Source organism: Solea senegalensis, linkage group LG12 (assembly GCF_019176455.1).
Source record: "Solea senegalensis isolate Sse05_10M linkage group LG12, IFAPA_SoseM_1, whole genome shotgun sequence".
Classification (NCBI taxonomy): Eukaryota; Metazoa; Chordata; class Actinopteri; order Pleuronectiformes; family Soleidae; genus Solea; species Solea senegalensis.
In genome coordinates, this window is record NC_058032.1 from 15,370,441 (window position 1) to 15,394,648 (window position 24,208).

Consider the following 24,208-nt stretch of genomic DNA (forward strand, 5'->3'; position numbering starts at 1 on the left):
TTTTGTCACATTTTGGACTACATACTAAACTATGACATTTTTGTCACATTTTGGACTAAATACTGACCTATGGAGGGTCACACAGTGGTGTAGTGGTTAGCACTCTAGCCTTGCAGTGAAATGACCCGGGTTCGAGCCCCGGTTGGAACAAGGGCCTTTCTGCATGGACTGACTAAACTATGACTTTTTTGTCACATTTTGGACGACATACTAAACTTTGACATTTTTGTCACATTTTGGATGGCATAATAAAGTATTACATGTTTGTCACATTTTGTACAACATACTAAACTATGAATTTTTTGTCAAATTTTCGACGACATACTAAGCTATAAATTTTTTGTCACATTTTCGACGACATACTAATCTATGACATTTTTGTCCAATTTTGGATGACATACTAAACTATGACATTTCTGTCAAGTTTTGGACGAAATACTAAACTATGATATTTTTGTCAAATTATAGACGACATACTAAACTGTGGTGAAATGTTATTATATAATTAACAATATACATATATCCTGTCTACTGTAACTGTAACGCTAAGTGTAGGCTCATTAAAATCTTTAAAACACAATCTTTCTATCATCTCATGCCTGGATGTTTTATGTACAAGCTGAATACACAATAGACATATCATCCTCCCATAATCTTGTCATGAGGGTTACAGTTTAGTTGGATCTTTGTGGAAATGCTGAACTAAGTCATTAATAATAGAGCAGCGCTTCGGCACTGCTCAGGCTGGACACAGGCTGTGAGCTGTCCGTGGTGCTGAAATGGCCAGTCCAGGCTCAGTTTGAAGCTGACTGGTTTGCTCAACATCTTAAAAACTCCACTGTTGTTCATACTCACTTTAATTTAGCACATATTTAATACCTGTTGTGTTGATGCCTCCACACAATAACTACTGATTTGTTTTACAATAATGCCCAAACTAAATTGCTTTGAGATTTGAGTGGTGAAAACAGAATCAGCAGAGTATTACAAGATTATATTCTTAATGAGGAATTCTATGTAAGTTAATGGAGCTTCATTTACTTCTGGGTTCCGATCTAATAAGGTCCCTATAAAAGCAGAGGTGGGTTTGAAATGTGCCTGAGAGACATTGCAGAGATTTTATCTCGACAGAAAAAGTGAATTGATCACCAAAGTTGTTAAAATTCTGCCTGAGGGGAAGCATGAAGGGGCATCCAAAATACATGACGAGTTGTCAAGTAAGTCAGAACCTCCAAAGGGTGATTAGGGTTACTCCTCTGGGAACCTTTATTATTAAAGTGGAACCAAATCCTCTGCTCATGTGTCTGATAGATGTTGTCATTATGGAGTAGGTGTATGTTTTTACCTGATGACAATGAAGAGGAAGAAAATCAAATCAGAGCATCATCAAAGTTAATCCTCTGGGAGTCCTGTACAAAAAGTTGTACCAGTCCATTAACATGGTGCTGCTGTGGAGACACTGTACTTGAAGGTCCATTTTGTAACATTTAGGAGCAGAAATTGAAATTGATATATAATACTGCTTTCAGCTTTAACATAAAAAGCATTTGGCTTTTGTAGCCTTTTGTAAGGCCTTTTATATATACTTTAGGCAAAGGCCTTGCTTTATGGAAGCCACCATTATGCTTCCATTAGATGTCACCAATTCTCTCACACAGGACCATTAAATACAGATCACAGAACTAGATATTTCTAATGAAAATATTAGAGAAAAGGATTAAATTGTTTCCCAACTTCAGAGACGATCATCTGAAAGAAATTATTCCATGCTGTGACCTGCTGGCAAATTGTTGTAGGTTCTTTGATGTGATTTGTTTCCATTTCATTAACTCGGGATGTAAAAACTTTCAGAGGACAAGCACAAGTTTTTGACTTAATGAACCAATTGTCTGATGGGAGCAGGTGAGAGAAATACACCAGAGAAAATCCCTGGTTCATTCATTTATCACACTGAGCCACCTCATTGACTGTACCACTGCAGCTGCCAGTAAGTTTTTGTGTGTGTGTACACTTGATTTGTTACCTCCTTAGGATATTTTCTGGCAGAAACACCGACTTTGCCAGGACCAGTAGTCCTCATGGAGACCAAAACCTGGTCCTAATTAGCATCTTTTCTGGCAGAAACACAGACCTTGCTGGTCCTGGTCCTAATGAGGCAGAACCTAATTTCTGAGGAACTGTTTAGGTTTTGGGTGTAGATCTGAATTGTGGCTAAGTTGATCAAAGTGCTGCACAGTCATAAATCAAAAATGAAACAAAAACACAAACAGAGCAAAACACACATAACAGGTGAGAGGCAAAGCAAATAGATGAGTCCCTTAAAGACACTTAAAAACAGTGATGAGGCTGAACTTCAGCGTTGTTTTGGGGACGATCAAGAGCAACTGATCAACTGATCTTAGGCACTGTGAAGGAGTGTAAAGCTGAAGTAGATCAGCGAGGTAACGTGGAGCAAGTCCATTAAGACACTTGAACACAAACAATAGCAACTTAAAATCGACCCTGTGCGGCTAAAAGGATAGCTGCACCAAGCTGTTTGTGTGTGTGTGTGTGTGTGTGTGTGTGTGTGCGAGAGAGAGAGTCTAATTTGGTCTTTATTACTTTGCATTGGTTTACAGATAAGAGCAAAGTGCTTTGAATGATGGCTTGATGATATGCTGATTGGTTGATTGATTAGCAATTCTGCTGGCAGTGGGTTTCCCTGTGGATCCACTAACAGTGCTGAGGATGACAACAACAGCAGCAGCAGCAACAGTGAGCGAGACTAAATCCATCAGTCCCTATACTCTGAGCCGCACAGACCAGGCTCCAGCAGGAAATAGCACCACTGACTCAGTTAGAGTACAGTATAATGTCCGTGACTGATTGATCAGCTCAGTGAAAAAGGATTTTTGAGACTGTAACTATAACTTTGATAAAAAAAAAAAAGAGGTCAGCTCAGGCTTCAGTTAATGCAGTTGAAGCAGTCACAGGTTCACAGAAACTCATGTCAGTTTTGTTCAAGCTATTGAACTCAGTTAAAATTAGATGGAGCAGAGGTTAACCGCATACATCTTTCATCAGGGCACATCACTGCTCACTTCCATAACACCGACAGTTTCACTGTCATGTTCACATGCTAATGAAAAGGAAAGTAATTCCCAAAAGAATACACCATGGATATAAAATACAAGGCAGGACAAAGTGAAAGGCTGTAGACTCCTGCAAATGCATTTAATTTCATCATGGAGGACATTCCCTGCAGTATGTAGGAAAAAAATTATATACCCATGCAATAAACCCAAGTCACTGTGTGTCTGTGTGTGTGTGTGTGTGTGTGTGTTGCCTCAGCTGTACCAGAGTCAGGAACTGCTTCAGCATCTCAGTTGCAGTTTTACAGCATCAGTTACAGCAGCAGTTGGCAGGTCAGCCTGTAAAAAATCCTGTGTTGGCCTATAAATATTAATGGATCTAAAGCAGTTTGCACTGTCGTTGCCTGGAACTTTTATTCCAAAGAGGAATTGACTCAGAACTGTATGGAATCAATACAGAGGCGGGAGACCTGTCTGGTCAGTGCAAGAGCAGAGAGGAGAGAGAGCAGAGCCAGTCAAATGAGGAGGACAGGAAAATGAGGAAAGAAGCGATGTGGTCAAGGGGGTGCACTGGGAGGAGTATATAGGGCTATTTAAAGCTGCACTTGTCAATATTTTTACATCAACAATGGATCAAATGGCTGTGTAATGTGAAAAGTGTTGCTTGCACTGAGCAACAATCAGGTAATCTAGCACCACCCAATCCACTCAGCAGCGCTTCAAAGCAGAGCTAAAAGGGGAGGGCATTGGACAGATATTCATGTGTTAGTCAGAAATGCAACTTCAAATGACTATGTTTCTTTGTGTCTGCAGATATTAAAATGATTTTAAGAAAATGCAGCAAAGTAACATTAAATGAATATTTTCGAGCAGTTACCTACTTTATGAACATGACACAATAACAAAAGAGTCACGTGAACAAAACAGCAACAAAAGCATTCAAATGATAGTCCTTCATTTTTTTAATTTAAACAAATGACATTACACACACTGATTACACTTGTCGGCTTCATACGACTCTCTCTGTATTTCACAGCATAGCAGTGTTTGGATCTCATGTGGCCCTGTGACATGGTCACGCTGCACACAGGAAGTGATTTGTTTTACATCAAGACAGATGGAGGCAGCAGCAACATTGCGCTAGTAAAGTGAGATAACTGATGACAGGTAAACAGAAAGAATTCTAATGCTTACATTTTTGCTTCCACTCGCCCGTGTCCTAGTGCTGTATACACATAAACGCTCCCTCATTTAACTCTTTAAAGCTCTTATGACCATCATGATAATCAGGCTGTCTGGATTTATTTTGATTTTATGGCTGTAGAATTGTCAAAAAATACCTTTTTCCAAGATAACTTTGACTTTCGATATCTGGCAGTTGTTTAGGAATTACGGTATTGAGAAGCTGATGTCACAAATGTGTGACACGCTGGTGAATCTTGTCTGTGATTGGACAGTTGTTCAGTGGAAGTCCTGAGGGCTACCGTAATGACACGTATATGGTGCAAAGCAATATTTCTCTACTTCCCCGGTATCCATCCATCTTCTACCACTTTATCCTCCACATGAGGGTCACACAGGGTGCTGTGCCAATCTCAGCTGACATAGGGCGAAAGGCGGGGAGCTTCATCTTAGAGAACAATAGAAACACTGGCTTTTCATTGAGCATTCATTTCAAGCAAACTTCCACTGTCTCCACTCTCTCATACAAAGCAGATTAATTACATTTCCTGTTGTCAGTTTTACTTTAAATTCTCTCCCTGTTTCATTTGCACTTCTTAATACTGATATTGTTGACTTCATTGTTCAGCTATAAATACTTACAATTGTCTTAATAGTTTTAATCAAATAACTTCTGGAGTTAAAATAAAACCACATAAGGGTGAAAACTGACATGAAATAGAGGAGGTTATCATAGACTGAGAACAGTTTGCACTGGAGAAGTCATTTAATAATAGATTTGACATTGTTATGTTATAAAAAGTCAGTTTGAGGTCATCCTTGAGGCACTGGCTGGTTGATCCAGAAACAGATGATGCAGAAACTTGATTAACACCATAGGTAAATTCCCTGCACCTTCAGAACCATCACTGTGAATCCTCTTCAACAGTAGCACACAGTACAGCCTTCAAAATGTCAGTTGACTCAGCACCTCTTTGGAACAGTTTCAATAAAACTGAACTTTATAACATTCATGGAACGGGTATTCACACCATCACTGCTACATTACACTGCAGTCGTTTTAACTTGGTATTCCTGATAAACAGTCTGCACAGTTTCCTGACACAGCTATAGATTAGAATAATTCTAACTCAAACATTAATATAAGTGCATTTGACATGCTGTCAGATAACATCACTGTTACGTTTTTTTCTGTTTCTTTTGGTATTCAAACGTGATTCTGACCAAACCACTGTCTCCAAAATATTCAGTATTCAACTAATATGCCTTCAGTTTAATTGCATAGCAGGAGATGTAACCTTGATCCAGGAGGCAGACACTCTCCCTACAAGTTCATCTTAAAACTTTCCTCTTTAAAAAAGCTTATAGTAAGGGCGGGTTCAAGTGACCTCTGAACCAACAGGCAACCTTAGTTCTTATTTTTAGGTAACCCTGATTCCAGAGCTTCAACACCACAGCTCAAATACTACAACTATTATTATATATTAAATAACTACTCATTACTGTTAACATTAATATTATCCTCATCAGCCTTTCATCAACAGCTTGACCTTTCCTGACGGGCAGTCCATGTCCAAAAGGAAAGGAACTGGAATCACACCCTAGACAAGATGAAGAAGATAATAGTGACGATGATAATTGTCATTAATGTTAATCATTTTTTTTAAATACTCCTGGTCTTGTTTCTGTACATGTGACACCTACTGCACGTGTGTCCGTTCCGGGAAAGCTGATCCCATCTCTGGGGCTCTTCCTGAGGATTCTCCCATTTTTCCCCTGTACAAAGAGTCATTAACTGTTTAAACTGTATTCTGGGTTTTGTTTTTCTGTATATATTCACAGGTCAAAGTAAGAACCCTTCTGATGTGTGCTGTGTGATTCTGGTATCAATTTATTTTATATGATAATCCTGTGCATGATTTTCTGCCTTTTCCAATTTACAAGAAAGCGATCCCTCAGAACCTATTTGGATGTCGTCCAGGACTCTGCACTGACACACTGGTCTCCTGTTGTCTCCATACTGTGTGTACATGCATCCTAAAAAGTAGCCCACAGCTTCAAATGCATTCATGAAAACATTTCTGGCCTCCATCTTGGTTTTGTCACCTGTATTTAATAACTTCCATAGCCTGCAGACTCCTGAGTGGTTTACTTGGACTTTACTTGGACATAGAAATTAGTAATTTAATTACACACTTTCTAGAAATCTTTCTGTTCAACCACTAGAGAGCAGTGTCCTCCAAAACAACACCTGAGGTGATGGTGCAGGCTGTCTGTTAGTTGAATCAGTGTAGTAGCCAGAGTAATCACTTAGCAGTGTGGGAGGTGTCATGTGGGCCTGACTTTTTTTATAAAAGTGATACATATTTTGTCGCTGAATAGTGAATTAGACTACGTTTGCATGATTTGTCATTTGGCCCTCATGCTCAGTGATATAATTTCTGCTCATGACGTGGAAGATGCTGATCACTGTGTCCTCCACACTAACGAGGAAAAGCAGAGAAAAGCAAGCATTGCTACACTAATACCAAGCACCCAGACAAGCAGTAATTATAAACTGCTGGCAGTTCAAAACTGGAGGGGCCAGATTGCGCTCTACTTGTATGTCTGCAGAAGTAGAAACAGCTGCATCTAGTGGAGTAAATCCTTTTCCTAGCTCCAAGGGAGTCCAGGACATGAGTCTGAGAGCATCAGTACATATGCTGTGTGAACGGGGGCTGGTAAGATCAGTTTTCCCCTGGCAGCACAGCTCAAAGGACTAAATTAACTGACAGAAAGAAAGCAGATCGTCTAGATCAAATTATACTGATTTGGAAAGAAAAAAGCCAAGATGTTTTTGAGTCATCAATCAAAATGTATAAGCAAACCACTACATTTTATCAGTCATCTGCTTTATTAGCAATGGTTTGTTAGTTTTCACAAACCACTCTCAGTCTCTGGTTCATTAAGTTTTTTTTCCTCCAATTAAAAACACATGCATGAATTCTCTCACTAAAATCTCGACACAACCCAAAAACTTCCAGGTGTTATGAAGCTGCCTGATGAGTCATAATTTATTCAGTTCTTACTGAGGTTCAGACAAAATAATAATAAAAAAACAAACAAACACAAATGTTTAGTTCAAGCCATCTATGTATTTAAATTTCAATAAGCAGGAGCTTAAAGGCTTCAGACCTCTAAGTGTTAATGTCAGTCTCAATGCCCCCTAAAATTCTAACACAGCGATATCAAACTGTATGGACTGGTTCAGATCTCCTAACAGCACTGACAAAGCGGGATATAATGCGGAAAAGGTGCAAGTCCTCTGGAGATCTAACTCGTCTCCTGCTGCGCAGATGCCGGCGCTGAAGATTCAGGGTCATCTGCTCTGGTCTCTTCTGAGTCATCACTGCTTCCATATTTGTTGTTTAACGAACGTCCCAAAAACATCCAGTACTCTTTACGGATGGTGTCCTTCTCCTGCGCAAGAAGTTGACAAATCTTCCAGGGAAGTCAAAACATAGGGAGGGTTACAAAAACAATATTAAATATTGTTAATATTATAATTTTGAGACTCCTTTTATTTGCCTTGGCACCTACTTCTAGGGCTTTTCTTAAAGTTTCTTTTCGTTCTTCTTCCTCCACATTACTGCTCTCCAAGACATCCTCATAGCAATCAAAGAGAAAGGCTAGAAGGTAAGGTGAACAGTGTGTCTCTTTCAGCTCCTGGACTCTCGCCAGCAGGCCTGGCTGAGATGACAGACCTCTGTCTTGCAGCATCCTTGAAGAAAAAAAATGGAGATATTGTCAGTGAGCTTCTCCATTTTTAATGAGCAAGTCTCAACTCAGTTTTCCCCCTGTCGTCTCAATAAGAAATCAACATTATAATGTCAGTGGTTGGGTCAGTGGTGTCAGTACTGGGGAAAAAAAAAGACAGAATTTTGCCTGAACATATATACACGTATGTGTACACACACGCAGGCACGCACGCACACACACACACACGTCCGCAATAAGATTGTGGAGAAGTATAAAGCTGGTTTGGGCTATAAGAAGATTTCCAAAGCTTTGAACATCTCATTGAACAGTACTCTTAAATACACTATCCAGAAATGGAACGAGTATGTCATCACTGCAAACCTACCAAGACAGGGCCGTCCTCCTAAACTTACTGGCCGAACAAGGAGACGATTGATCAGAGCTGTAACCAAGAAGCCCATGAAGAACTTGGATGAACTGCAGAGAGCCACAGCTCAGGTGGGGGAACCTGTCCACAGGTCAACTATTAGTCGTACACTGCACAAATCTGGCATTTATGGAAGAGTGGCTAGAAGAAAGCCATTCTTAAAAGAAACGCATAAGAAGTTCCGTTTGAAGTTTGCCAGAAGCCACATGGGTGATACAGCAAACATGTGGTCAGATGAGACCAAAATTTTACTTTTTGGCCAAAATGCAAAACGCTATGTTTGGCGTAAAAGTAACACTGCACATCACCCTGAAAACACTATCTCCACTGTCAAACATGGTGGTGGTAGCATCATGCTTCTCTTCAGCAGGGACAGGGAAGCTGGTTAGAGTTGATGGGAAGATGGATGGAACCAAATACAGGGCAATCTTGGATGAAGACTTGTTGGAGTCTGCAAAAGACTTGAGACTGGGGCAGAGGTTCACCTTCCAGCAAGACAATGACCCTAAACATAAAGCCAGGGCAACAATGGAATGGTTGAAAACAAAAAATATCCATGTGTAAAAATGGCCAAGTCAAAGCCCAGACCTAAATCCAATTGAGAATCTGTGGAAAGATCTGAAAACTGCAGTTCACAAGCACTCACCATCTAATCTAACTGAGCTTGAGCTGTTTTGCAAAGAAGAAAACTATGGGCAAAACTATCAGTCTCAATATGTGCAAGGCTGGTAGAGACATACCCCAACCGACTTGCGCTGTAATTGCAGCAAAAGGCGGTTCCACAAAGTATTGACTCAGGGGGTAGATACTTTTGCACACCCCACTTTTCGGTTTTGTATTTATGAAAAAAGTTCAAAAGCATGAATAAATTTCATTTCACTTCACGATTGTGTGTCCCTTAGTGGGTGTCTTTCACATAAAATTTCAATTGAATACATTTATGTTTCTGGTCCTAGAATGGCAAAATTTTGAAAAGTTAAAGGGGTGCGGATATTTATGCAACCCACTGTACATATATACACACACACACACACATATATATATATATATATATACACACACACACATACATGCATACATACATACATATATACACACACATACATATATATATATATACACACACACACACACTATATGTGTATATATACAGTATATGTAATAACTCTATTTTTATGGTATTATTATGGATTTTCTAGGATTAATATATATATATAAAAATGTATTGTGCATTTTCCACCTTACCCTTTTAAATAATTCCATGCACTTTCATTGTGGGGAGCCTTCTTGATCTGATTCAGACAATACCTTACATCAATAAAAGAAAAACACAGCATTAGTCATATGTAAGAAGAGATGATTGTCACTCAAAAAAAGTAGTATTGTCCTCCGAGCATTTGAAAAAAAGTTTTGTAAAGAGTCAGATCCTATAATTAAACTCACCAAACTATCTTTTTTCAAAAATCTTAAATCTCAACTTCCAAATCCTGCAAATTATTGTGTCTAAATTTATATTTTTAAAATACTCACTGAATTTCTCTCTCCACGATGATGGGGTCAGAGAAACCTGTGGTGTGAGAAATTACAAAATGCCTCTGGTTCCAGGCAGAGTTATTCCTCACATCTTCCTCCAAAAGATTCTCCACAAATTCCAGCTCATTATCCCACAGTTTGTACTCCTGAAAATGTATTAAAACAAGGGTTGGCAACAAACTTGTTTATGAAATCATGTTGTGATTTTAATGGTGGCCCTGGAATTATTAAGAAAAACACTTTCTACAAAAGGCCTTGAACAAAACTACAAAATGAATAAGTAAGAGGGCTCAGTCTGGCAGAGTGGCTCACTGTGGGCAGAAACCTAGATCACTATCCTCAATTCCTGGAGCCAAAATGTACAGAGGGCCTCAACACTACCTGGATGACCCACTGTCGGTGCTGCCAGGCATGGTAGTTCTTTGCATCTTGGCTGAGAATATCTGCAATGAACTCCAGCTCTTCTGTGGGGTCATTCAACCACTCCACCACCATACGTCTGTGATGCCTGGAAGATGAGTAGGGAAAATAGGTTTCGTAAAGTACAGTTCATAGATAAACAGCAGATTGATAAGCATGTGACCTGCCAGCACTCACCAGACTTGATAGTTTTTGGGTTGCTCTTCAATGATGGCAGTGATGTACCTCATCTCCTCCCTCAGGTCCTTTGATAAGGCTTGCAGTAGAACTCGGCGGTAGTGCCTGCACAAACACTTCAGTTTCACATTACTCATTTTTAAAAATATACAAATTTACTGTTATTCAGAAGGTACATAATATGTAAATGTGGTGCGTAAATTGCAAATTGTGAAATTGACAATACATTTATTACATGCAAGCTCAATTATTAAATTAAGACCCAAGGATAAAAATGGCTACTTCCTAACTAAAATTATGTTCAAGCATCATTTGGAAAGTAATATTCTAAACTATGTACATTTGTTTTTCATATGTTATTAAACACATGCACCATGCTCACCATACTGTGTAATTTGCAGCATTTAGGTCGATGGCATCTGCCGTCAAGGCGAACGCCCGATCACTTTTTTCATCATTCTTCAGGAGGGCACGGAAATAGTCGTAAACATCTGAGACTGTTAGAAGAAATGTATGTGAATCAATTACAAAAGTCTGAAATTCACCATAAAAGTTGTGACTGCTGCTGTGCATGTGTGAACTAAACTTGCTCACTGTAATTATTTCTGTATGAAGTTAAAAAAAAAGAAAGAAACTATGCTAGCAAAGTATAATCGATGTGCAGGCGTTTGTTGTTCAACTGCACCATCATTGATAAGTACCATGTGATGTGAAAGTGATGCCTCCACACTTAGAAATTGCGATCACCACCACTAATATTTCATACAATTATTAATATGGAGGAGCTACTAATGATTTTCAATAACAAATGGGAGCACAAGACCCAGACTATCTTGATTGTTTTGAGTAATAGATTATTGCAGCAAATCATCAAAAACCCTTTCCTTGTTCTACATAAAAGTTAATAATGTAGTTGTACATCTGCAGTGCAGAAAAGTGACCATGGTGAGGAGAGCAGAGAAATAGGTTTGCACTAACTTGTCACTATGGCAGTAAATGTACAGTACAGCTTCATGAGATCAAGAAAAGTCATATGTTGTTTCTTGTGCTGGTAAACATTGCTCCATGAAAGGCTCAAGTTCACAGTATGTTTTCTGCTACATTTATATTAGCTACACTAATAGGAAGTCGCACGAATAAGCTGCTTGTTCAGAGTACATAACAATATATGATGACATCAAGTGTAGTGGCAAATGTTAATCTCAAAGTCATTTAAAGTTATTATCTGAAGGCAGGTTTCAACGGGCTTGACTCATATGTAATGTTTCTATTGGTCAATCTTTTGGTTGCTAGCCAGGACTGCGTGATCGCTAAATATTTTCAAGCATATATCACCTATCCATCCATCATAGCTATCAAAGGTATCAAAGATCCATGGTGCCCTTTATCTAATAATCAAAAGGTCCACGATACCACATACCTTTTCCTTTAAATCAATTAAACTCCTACATCAAGGTAATACAGTATGGTGTCACACAACATTGTGATGCCACAGTATAGAAAGCTCTGACACTGTAGTACATAATGCTAATGATTCTAAGACCATTTTAGTAGTAGTTTGATGCTACTGTGGCTTGAATGAATATGGACCAGTGTCACATACTTGTGGGTACAACGGCCCTTATGGAAAACATTCCAAGGTAAACACTGAGGACTCTACATGACTCCTGTCTCTTACTAACAAGCCCAACAGTCTTACACTTTTCAGAGTAGGCAATCTTCACGACAGGATTTGGTCCATCATCCTGGGGAACAGGCTCCAGGTCAGCCCACTCCTTTCTGTCTCTGAAACACAAAAAGACAAGAGATGATTTCTTGGCCACTATCATATGTTGACAACTCCAGTATGAAGCTACAAATGCACAAAAGACCAAGGTTCATTGCCCCATGTCAGCTGGGACCCTCTGCAACTGAGAGTGTTGATCTGTCAAATAAAGCCAAGCCAATGTTATATACACTTACTGGTCACTTTAATGGATACACCTAGCTAGTACTCGGTTGGACACTCTTTTTCCTTGAAAACTGCCTTAATTCTTTGAGGTTTAGATTCAACAATGTATCTGAATTAAACATAATTCTGATTTGTGATCATATTCAGACATGAGAGTATTACACAGTTGCAAATTTATCAGCCAGTCTGAACCATCAAAACAGGGTATTGTTTATGAATTAACTACCCAGATGTTGTAGTAGAACTTGAGGCTCATCAGACAAAACCAAAATGTTCAACCTTGTTTTGTCAAAATGATGTGAGTTTGCATGAACTGTAACCTCAGTTTCCTGTTCTTGGCTGACAGAGTGAAACCTGATCTCTTCCTCTGCTGCTGTAGCCCATCTACGTCAAAGAATGACTGGTTGTGTATTCAGAGATGGTCTTCTGCAGACCTTGCTTGTAACAAGTGCTTATCATGTTGTACCAGTCTAGTGATTCTCCTCTGACCTCTGGCATTAAGAGGTCAGATAAGGTTCTAACCCTAACCCAGTGAACTACTGCTCACTGGATATGGCCTCTTTTATAGACAGTTCTCTGTAAACTATACAAATGTTTGAGCATGAAAATTGATAGTTGATCAGTAGTTACTGTATTATTCAGACCAGCCCATTTGTCATTAACAAACATGCTACGTTCAAAGTTACTTAAAACACCTTTCTTCACCAATCTAATGCTCAGTTGGAAATTCAGCAGGTCATCTTGATCATGTCTACATTCATATTAGCACTGAATTGCTGCCATGTGATTGGCTGATCAAATATTTGACTTAAAGGTAACTGAATAGGTGCGCCCAGTAAAGCAGCCGGTGCCACAACGGAGTTAATGCACTTGTGGCAGGAGCGCAGACAAAATTGCAGAAGCAAACCATATCAGTTAGCAGGATATTATTTACATTACACGTTTGTTTATCCGTCACTGTTTAGTCCAGTAATGTACGTACTTCATTTGCTGACTTAGTTACCGCGAAAGTAGCCACAATGCTAACCACCCAAACATTCAATGGAAATGACAGACAGGCACTACCTGTAAAACTTATATCGAGTCGGGTCAAGGATATAATCATCCTCAAGTTGGTCTTCAGCCTCAGCATCAAACTCATTTTCTTCTTTCACCTCCACAGATTCATTTGAACTTACTTCGACACCGGACATGGCTAACCTGCTAGCTTAATCGTGCCCGTATTTCAAGAGAAGCAGAACAATGACGTCATATCCGGTGAGACGAAACATACACAGTTGTGATGTTCCTGTAGCAGGTTCTCTTGACTCGTGGACTCATTTACAAACATGGTTTCTCCCTACAGATTATTTTTGGAACAACTCGTAATAAATACAAAAGTGATTATTTCACAAAAACAATGGCATTAAATGTACAAAACCACTAGTACAAACGTTCTTAATGTTTCAGTTATTTTCAGCTGTCAAATGACACTCGACATTTCTGAGCTATTTTAATATCACATCGAATTCCTAAGAGATGAAATAAATAATAATTGTGTTAGCTTCATATTAACTAAAACTAACTAAACATAACTAAAGATGCTCAAAAGTGCATACATGACTTTTACGTGTGTCAATGGTGACACTGGGGTTAGACTGTTAATGATCTGTATTTTCTGGCTCCATCATGTAATGAAATTATTTGTTAAACTGTCTTAAAGATGATGTTAACCTCATGACAACTGAATCAAATTCCAGTCTAAATTAAGCAACAGTGACTTCAAAATTCTATTACAAAAAAAATGTTTGAAGGCAAGGTCAAGCTGAGCTTTATTTTCATCAATGACTCTGGACATTATAAAAATAAATACATGATTCAGTCAGTGAATCATAATACAAATTGTTATCAAAATTATGTATCAGCCAGAATGAAGAATTAAAGACATGCATAATAACCATTGCATCAACTCATACATGATCTGAATACTTTCCATTACTTGTACTTAACAAAATCTGTTTTGTAACAGAACCTGTTAATCAAATATAAAACCACCATTTAAATTAGACAGCTATTTATGTTGTATACGCTTCTTCTGACAGGTTGTCAATGATGGCTTGACCCAAAGAGTGTTCAGTGATCTGTGGTGTGTTCTTGATCCAATCCATGTTTTTCAATGTAGCGTCTAAGGAGAAAAAAATAAAAAACATTGACCACTGTTTATTTCACTTCATAAAAGATAGAAGCTATGAACAATGTTACACTGGTAAACTGTTGAATGTGAACTGTGGCATTATCTATGAGCTAAAGTCTTTTTAATTGCTTCTGGACTCATTGAGCTTTCAAAAATGATAGGGGCCTTCTGGACCAAATTAAAATTAAGTACCATATGGTCAATCCAATTTCAACTGTAAAACGAATATGTGCAACATTTAAAAGGGGGTTCTCAGTACAGTTTAATCTCCGCAAAGGGAAAAATATTATTTTTCAAAAACCCAGAACACAGGTGAAATATGTAAGCCAACAGTTTTCTGTCAAAAAACATGTAGCAGATGTGTTAAACAGCCTATTAAGACAAAGCGACAAAAAAGCTCCTGCATTCTCTACAGTTGTACATTTAATGGGCCATTAATTTCTTTTTAAATTGACTACTTCATAAATCTTCTACATAATTATGCCTGCCCTGCCCTAATAAACAAATGTATTGTTAACTTTGAGGGATCACTGTGTTTGCACAATATGAAGAGCCATAGAATAAACTCAGTAACATAGAATGGCTTAACTAGCCAAATGTCTTACTTTAACAAATTTGGTTTACATAATGATTTGTAAAACTTTCAGAAGGGTATGCTTCTCAGAAGACTATCACTGACAATAAACTTAGCATTTCGTAATTAGAAGTGTAGCAGAGCAGAAGTTCATGCAGTACCACAAGCTTAATGCAAAGATTGTTTACTGCTAGATAAACAGCTGTTTATCGAGCAGTTCTGGTTATACATAATAAAAGTTAAAGTTAGTTTTTATTAATCCCCTTAGGGAAAGTATTCCTCTGCATTTTGACCCATCCTAGAATTAGGAGCAGTGGGCTGCCACACTGAGTGGCGCCCGGGGAGCATTGGGGGTTGGGTACCTTGCTCAGGGGTAACCCAGCCCTTTTTGGCCGGGTGGGGATTTGAACTGGCGACCCTCTGGTTACAAGTCAAGTTCCCTTTCCAATGTTTTTTACATTTTCTAATATAGTGTGAATTATAAAATAATGATCTAGAGAAACTATAATTCTGACCTACATTATGTTCAGCAGTTAATTGCAAACATCGTCTCTCAGCTGTTTAGTGATTGGCAGATAATGTAATGTACAGTGACTCAACCTCCTTTTAGCTAAGTAACTCCAGAGATTTTCCAAAGATCGTCCGGAGGGCCAACATGTACAAACGTTCGAAAACAAATGTCTACAGTAGTGGGCTCCTGTGAACACAGTAAATGAAAGCCCAGAGAATCCACAGTAAGTGGATTTTGTCCTGCCTACTGCATGCCCATGACCACACCACCTGGTTCCCATGAAGAGTCTTCTGCTTCGGTGAATGTGTCCGACCCAAACAGTTGTTCAAATATGTGAACAACTTTGAAGAATGACTCATAGCTCCAGGTATTAACTAGATCTTATATCTGAAAATGGATTTACTTTTTTATTTTATAATAAACAGTTTCTTGCTGTGTCTAAAAATATCACTTAGGAGTGAACCAAACTGGCAAAGTTGAGGGCTGGATAAACAAGCTAAAAGATTGCTCCATAAAGCTAAGGGAAACCACAAAGTTTGATGTCTGACCCATCGAGAGTGGAAATAAAATAAACAGCTCCTAACGCCTTACTAAGTATTTTCAACCTCTAGACTAAAAGAGAAGTTAAGGCTATAGTGCATAACATTTAAATATAATGTCTATTTAAGCGAATCAGCCACACAAGATCTTACTATACTATAGCAATTGTTTTGTTTTCTATGACAACATTCCTGCACTGCACACAGAGTGACGCATTCTACATAACAACTGAGTAAGCGAGGCAGAAGAAGCACACGGCGAGATAGCTTCATATAGCAGCACCATAGCTGAAAACACCAAGAAGTACCCACATTCATTTTCAGAAGTAGATTCTACTGCTAGATATTACACTTGCATGTTCAATAACACCTCACAATCATAGGCAGGGAGGAGAAAACTAGAGATGCAGATTTTACTCAGATATATACAGTGGGGCAATAGAAGTCCCACAAAGCGCCAATCACCTACAAGGTTTGAATTAGGAACTTTTTTTAAAGCTTTAACACCATGTAGTATTAGTTCTAATTGACAGACACAACCATAGCAGTAAATCCAAAGTAAATCTCAAACCATATGAATATTGCATAACTGTTCATTCCTGCACAACTGCAAGATGTTGTGCATAATGAATCACCTTTTGCTGTTCTCTGAGGTGTCTCATTAACATGAGCTTGACAGAAATGGTGCATTTTCAATGAGTCCAGAATTATTTGATTAACGCAAATGCAAAGAGACTAATCAAAAATGTAATTATACTATGGACGGCAGCTCCATATATATTTTTTTAAAACTCACCTTCTTGCAAAATTATACAGTGCTTCTTTCCTCTCTTGGAGAGACAAATGTCTATCACCTGGTGATCTCCCAAAGGATTTGGCAGCGGTCTGCAGAAGAAACAAACCCCCACATGCCTTTATATAATAATTATTTTATTTACCGTAATTATTTTCATTATTAAAGATAACAGCATATAGAATCAAACCTTTATGGTGGGTGCAGAACCAGAGGAGTAAGAGCTACTATTAGACGGTCCAAATGTAGACGATGTTGCAGTTGCTTCCACTGGAGTTTCCTCCTTATTCTCCAGCAAATTTGTGATGGTTGTGTCAACACAATTGGTTTTCACTGTACATAAAACAAGAGACAATTATAAGAAACTGTAAAATTGTAAATGAAAAATTTGAGAATGGGCAGCAGGAATGCAGGTACAATAGCTGAATGGCAGTAGTGTAAAAGTACATGTAATTGTTCTGTTAAGTTGAAGGTGAACATGAATAGCACATAACTTGCTGTATCAAAGGAAATTGCACAGATATGTTTACCTTTATACCAATTAAATGAGCACATGAGTGAATCTGTATCTTACCCAAGTCCTTTGTGATGACATTCAGAGGGACATGAGGAAGCACATCCTTTACTTGTTGGGCCATCTTAGTAATCCTATCATCTGTGCCCAAACTCTGGGCCATGAAACCAAGCCCAACAGAGCCAGGTCTGACACCTTAAATAAGAGAAAAGAATAGCTGACTTATCTCAAAGATAAACACAAATAGGCTGAATGCTTAAATGTACAATATATAGTGTATAAGTATAGTGTTTTTACACTTACCTGTAGATGTTTGCGGTACAGTATGTCTTTTTCTTTTGACGTGCTCCACTTTATCAGCCTTTGTGATTTTGGTGGATACCAAACCAAGCTCACCTGCTAGTAGCTGAAAACGAAGAGAAGGGAACCAGTGCATAGCTTAGGTACAGGTGCTATGGTCAGGGAAAAACATTAACTGAATCTATCCCTCCGTCCATTTTCTCCCACTATATCCTCCACATGAGGGTCCTGGAGGGTGCTGTGCCAATCTCAGCTGACATAAGGCAATAGGCGGGATACACCCTGGACAGGTCGCCAGTCCATCACAGGGCCACACAGGGACAAACAACCATTCATTCTCTACAGTCAATTTAGAGTGTCCAATTTACCTAATCCCCATATTGCATGTTTTTGGACTGTGGGAGGAAGCCGGAGAACCCGGAGAAAACCCACGCACACACAAGGAGAACATGCAAACTCCATGCAGAAAGGCAGAAAGGCCCTTGTTCCGACCGGGTTACGAACCCGGGTCTTCTTGCTGCAAAGGTAAGAGTGCTAACCACTTTACCAATTACGCCCTGAATTACTGCATGACATGTTTTATTTTTCTACACATTTGTTTCACCTTTTTAAACCTAAGTCTCTACTCAAATAAACAGTTAAGTGCACTTTGGTGTGGTTTGGAACAGTTCACCCTGAACAGACTTGTGTCTCCACTGCAGGGTTTGAGGATCAGATACATATATTGCATAGCTATTTATGCATCTGTGTCAGCTACATAAATAGCATATTATACCAGTGAGACACAGTGTAGTTCACAAATAAATTCCACAAAAAAAAGAACACAACACTGTAAACAAACTATTATAGAGGCATTCAATGTTTTTTTTTTTATTCTTGGCAGGTCTTTTTATCACTAGAAGGCACACTTGAGGTAAGGCTGCAGGCCACCACTGTTTTTCTCTTCTGTAGCATGTAAGCGGTGATTCTTAGTTGACTAGTCATCAGACTGCAGTGTTCATGGCTCCACCCAGTAGGAGCCTGACCTCCGTGCTTCGTATCCCAACAGAAGTGTGCCAAAAACTGACTAAATTAATTGACTGTTTGGATTCCCTCCTCAAAGGAAATAAAAATAACAGTGTGACATACTGAACTGAACCAAACTGAACTGGTAAAAATGGGACTTAACATTGGTTTTACCTCCTGGACTTTGTTGGCAAACTCCTGTGCGGACTCTCCATCTTGTCTGGAAACTGGTGGGAGCCAACTGGAACAAAAATGACAAACAAAAAAAATGCAATGTATGAAGTCATTTTGATATAAATGATAGAGTGGAAATTCATGCAGTATATTAATTAGATACAAATTATTTAGTACCTTACATGATACACTGTACATGGAGCAAAAAACGTCCACAAGAGCTCCATCAGCCAACTGGACTCTGGTGTACTCTGTGGACAGACAAAAGACAATAATGTCAATTTGTGTTTTATTACAGTGTAACATAGCTGACATACTCTGAAACCAACTAAGGCAAACTGAAAAAGTGAAAAATAATGAAGACAATAACAGCTGTGGTACAGTGTCAGGGTGACCCAAACTATCCTGCACCTATTTAAAAATGTTAATTCATATTCAGCCTCTGCTGCACCAAGCAACATGAGACAGATTTACTCATGGTGCTGAGATGGCTGGGTTAGGGCCACACTAATAAACTTTGCAAACAATTTCAGTTGTTTTGTAATGACCTTCTACAACTTAGGAATGAAGCATAAATGCATTATTCTCCCCAATTGATTTCCTCATCTCCTTTGTAAATTGCCATTTTGCATCTCAAAATGGTTACACTATGTTAATTCTATGAGTCCGTACCAAACACACTAACAGAGCTTCAGAGAGTTCTTGCTATTAACACAATATATTATTGATAATATGGTAATATGTTCCATCTATCACCAGGTTCTATCAGAGTCAATAAAATTACATTACCAAAGCAATCAATGGGCGAGATACTCGTAAGGCCACAGGCTGAATGGAATCAGTCAGCGAGAAAGGCCAAGAACTGAGAGGAAAAAAAAGTATGTTAGTTACATAAAACATTCAGAGATGGACAGATAAATGAAGCAAACAACCAGTGACCTGGCGGTGTGTTTTCTACAGAAAGGTAGTGTACAGATACTATTAAAGTGCAGTAAAAAAGGGTACTCAAAGGGTACCGTTCTGCTTCACTAATAGGCAATGGGAAACCTGACACAGGAGCTGAATCAAATATGAGTTGTTTCAGTGAGTAATTCACCCTGCTACATAAATGCTAACCTGAACTTGAGGAGGCCAGCACGGCCATTTGTGGTGTCCTCTTCAGGAAACAGAAGCAAAGGTGTGGTGCCTTCAGTGGAACAGTATCTCTGAAGAGACTCTCCTATTGCTCCTTGGCCAGATGTTGAATGGATTTCCATGAAGCCTCTAGCCCAACACACAAAGCCTATGGAGCCCTCTAGTTGTGGCTAGTTATAAGACAGAGACAGAGACAGAGCAAGCTGACCAAACACTGCATTTACCATATATAACAATGTGCAGGAACGTGCTGCACACAACAAAATATCATGGCATGATGCCCCAGACAGTGAGCAGGTAAGAGTTCAACAGGTATGTGATATGATGGTTGGACTAGGTCTACCAGTAAGTAACATACAAAGCTTTGAATTGAACATTTTGCACATTTCAACATATAGGTTGAACAAGACATGCGAGTTGGTGTGTGTGAAGCTTGCTGGTGCAGAAAGTATTAGTTGTCTTGATGGATAAAAGATTAAAATCATACTGTACAACAATTAAGCAAATAAAAATTAAACACTCACAGTATTGCAGGGAATCAGGAGGTTGATTATGTTGTGGTCAAAGTCTGTCACGTGATTGCAAATGTACAGTTTGGTGTTTTTGTCTCTGGAGCGAGGGTTTCTCTGTCTTACATGCATTCCCAGGACTGAGCACATAACTCTCACAATAAATCTAAAAGCACACAAAGAAAATTGAATGTAAACAGGATATACTTGTTGACTACATGAAAGTCACTTCAAGCCCCATAGAACCCAACATAATTAGATGCATAATTTATCCAAATATGTAATACCCACTCTTCGTCTACAGGGATAAATTTAAACGGTTTAACATGTATGTGGTCTATAATTATGCATTAATGGTCTTCCACTGTTAAGTTGTCATGTTTATTTTAACAAAAAATTACTGAAAGCAAGCTCTTATGCACAGGAACACATTGTGTAAAGGATACATGGTAAATCAAAAGCATTTAGCAGCCATGAGCCTGAATCGTATGTTATGGTCTCTCTGTATTACATGCAGTCATATCTGGGACATTACCTAGACATTTCCTTTCAACTAGCACATAAACGTCTATTACTAACACAGAGCGCACACTTTATTACCATAGATGACACATGAATGACATAAATTGATATTTTTTACTGCTGTTAAGTGTAAAGTTTGCAGAAAAAACACACAATATTTTTAACTACTTGCCTTCTAACAAAACTTTCTGGAAGTGCACAGCTGACCAAGAAAACGTGTATGCCGATAAAAGTCCGTATTAACATCAAACATATGCCAACTGGAAAGTAAATCAGCAACAGCAGGAGAACAACTGCATCTTTGGGGAGTCTGTACAAAAAAATATAGAAACATTTAATTTAGTAGGTAAGACATAGACACTGTGGGGAACAAAAACACTTTAGCTAGACCTTAACAGGTTACACTAATCTAACCAACACATTGAGAATGAGTTCAAACAAACAAAAATCTCAGCACATGCAATGCATGGACTATGTTCCGTTCATTACTTTAGGTACCTGAATTTAATTACCGAACAAATGCAACATTATCTTCAAAATAGGACTAGTTACGTAGCCACGAAAAAAATTATATTCATTAAAACAATCTGTGTCATATATAAGAGACACAAATGCTTGCTGATTAACTAGATTAAATTTAGACACTTAAATTTGAGTGTAAACATTTCACACAAGTTTTGGGTGAGATGTTTCATTTCCTGTAGAGTCAGGTGTGAGTTTCAGTGTACAACTTTGCTTTTCTCTATTATGTTTTAATGTGGTTGGTTTAGCAATACGGTTGTGGTTGGTTCGCCATGGCCATTTCTACTGCAAACTTAACAGGCGTTACGTAATACCTATTTGTGAAAATGGGCTAAATATATTTTTGATTGAATGGGTATTATACTTTATTTTCCAAATGTAAGGAAATAAATCAATTCAACAATCCACATACAGATAGGTACAAACAAGTAATCCCAGTTGTTTAAAAGTTGAGTCTTTTTTGAGCTGTTTGGAAACAATGTTGTACGCATGGTTTTAACTAAAATAGCTAAGGCTAAGCTAAGGTGGGCTAACTGAAGTACGTTTCAGTTAATGACAGTACGATCTGAAAAATCTAACAGGCATTGCACAACGTTGCAAACGCTTTCATATACATGTACGTGAACGTCTCCAGTACATTGTTAGATAAGATGGCTAGCTGTGTAATTTCATATCTACCTTAGCAATTCGCCTGGAAGCCTTCAATAGTTAGCTACCAGACGATAAATGTCATTGACAATATCATATGCTTATTATACCTTGTATATCGTTCGCATTGGCCCGAGGCTATCGATGAAGCTTAAATAAGATAACTTCTGTTCGCTGACTTACCGACGAAAGTCAAACATGTCTTCAATCCCCCGAGTCTCCATGTCTGCCAGTCAGACCTTTGCTCAAAGGCTAATGCTAAGAATACAACCTGATACCTAAAGACAAGTTAGGCATAACGCTCACGACGACACCGTTGTCAATCGGTGGGTAAACTGAAAGCTAACGTTAATGTTCCTCCGACCCAAATGTGTTATTTGACAGCTTTACCAACAGGTTTATGTTGTTAGCTTAGCAAATGTTAGGACGCAGTGCTAACAGCGCTAGCACCTCTGATTCATCAGTAACAACAATAACACTTCCGGCCAAATCCTTTAGAATAAAAGCACCACAGAAATAAGTCCACGAAAGCAACCATAAATGTAACACATGTGTACTTTCAAAATAAAAGCCCCTAGAAGGCAATTTGACGAAAAAGAGCGGTATTTGTTGCCACCTAGTGGTTTTATCCGTTTCTTCATCCATAAATAGTTTATAAATAAGAAATATGTGAGAAAAAATTTTGTGTTAGTGGTTTTGTGCTTGATAACATATATGTCATCATAATTTATGGGTATACACAAAAATAACTTAAATTTAATGTAATCTAGTATGTGTTAACAAGAAAACATGCTCATGAGACATCAAAAGGTTTTTTAAACTCACTGTGAACCTTGGCCTATGATCTATTCAGTTCCTCCTTGAGTTCAAATAAAAAATTGAAGCAGCTCATCTGAATGTTTGAGCTAAAGTGCAAAGGATTCCTTGGAGTTCAATCAGCAAATTCAAACCACTTAGTGTTCAGGTGATTGTTTATGACAACGTATGTTTTACATTCAGTCAGGACATTCCTCATACTGGCAGTATACCAACAAAACATCTTTCATGATAAATGTTATTGATACTAACCTGGGTTTGAATTACATGGGAGCCAATGGGAGCTGAGCTCCCATAAAAAGGGGTTGGGCTTCCATGAAGGTAGTCAAATTTTACATCTATGGTGGTCATTAAAATATAACCAAAAACATTATTTTAATTATAATTATTTTAATTAGAAACAATGTAGTTTTCAATGTTAAGGGTATAATTGACATAAATAAGACAAACAGGGTGATAGAAACATGTTTTACAACAAAACTACAACATTGCCCATGAGTGACTGCAAGGAGAGCACACGGCATTGTGAGGAGAAAAATCACTTTTACCTTTGCACTTAATGATGTGACTTATGTGATTTATTTTCCTGTAGTCATGTTTGAGGTGTGGTGGCAGTTTGTTTTTGCTATGTACCTGATACAATGGGCTACTTATTAGAGACCCCAACAAAGATCAGATTATAATTTGACCCCTGATACTAATCAATATGGAACAATACAGGCATTGGCCACTTTACTGGGTACTTCTGTTGAGCTGCCTGTTAATGCAGCTCATGTGTAGCAGCAAGGCAATGCATTCAGACATGTAGACATGGTCAAGATGATCTGCTGAATTACAAAATGAGCATCATAATGGTGATTTAAGTGACTTTGAACATGGCATGGTTGTTGATGCCAGACAGGTCTGAGTATTTCAGAACATACTTGTTTCATGCATAATCATTTCTAGGGTTTACAGAGAATTGTTTGGAAAAAG

At 38.4% G+C, this 24,208-nt stretch overlaps 2 protein-coding genes across 2 annotated transcripts; both read right to left on the reverse strand.

The window, feature by feature from the left end:
* Window positions 1–7,279: 7,279 nt before the first annotated feature.
* On the reverse strand, window positions 7,280–13,748 carry fnta (farnesyltransferase, CAAX box, alpha). The gene is made up of 9 exons (XM_044041046.1): window positions 13,565–13,748; window positions 12,248–12,333; window positions 10,931–11,045; window positions 10,549–10,653; window positions 10,333–10,459; window positions 9,949–10,097; window positions 9,664–9,726; window positions 7,833–8,013; window positions 7,280–7,733 (listed from the first exon to the last, which is right to left on the reverse strand). The coding sequence occupies exons 1-9, from the start codon at window positions 13,690–13,692 to the stop codon at window positions 7,566–7,568; spliced, it is 1,122 nt and encodes a 373-aa protein (XP_043896981.1). The 5' UTR covers window positions 13,693–13,748; the 3' UTR covers window positions 7,280–7,565.
* A 545-nt stretch (window positions 13,749–14,293) lies between these two features.
* Window positions 14,294–22,890, reverse strand: aup1 (AUP1 lipid droplet regulating VLDL assembly factor). Its single transcript, XM_044041057.1, has 12 exons — window positions 22,601–22,890; window positions 21,420–21,557; window positions 20,741–20,891; window positions 20,199–20,386; window positions 19,872–19,944; window positions 19,260–19,333; window positions 19,083–19,149; window positions 17,907–18,009; window positions 17,664–17,798; window positions 17,280–17,422; window positions 17,093–17,181; window positions 14,294–14,663 (listed from the first exon to the last, which is right to left on the reverse strand). Exons 1-12 carry the CDS (start codon window positions 22,639–22,641, stop codon window positions 14,612–14,614), a joined length of 1,254 nt encoding a protein of 417 aa, XP_043896992.1. The 5' UTR covers window positions 22,642–22,890; the 3' UTR covers window positions 14,294–14,611.
* Window positions 22,891–24,208: the final 1,318 nt, after the last annotated feature.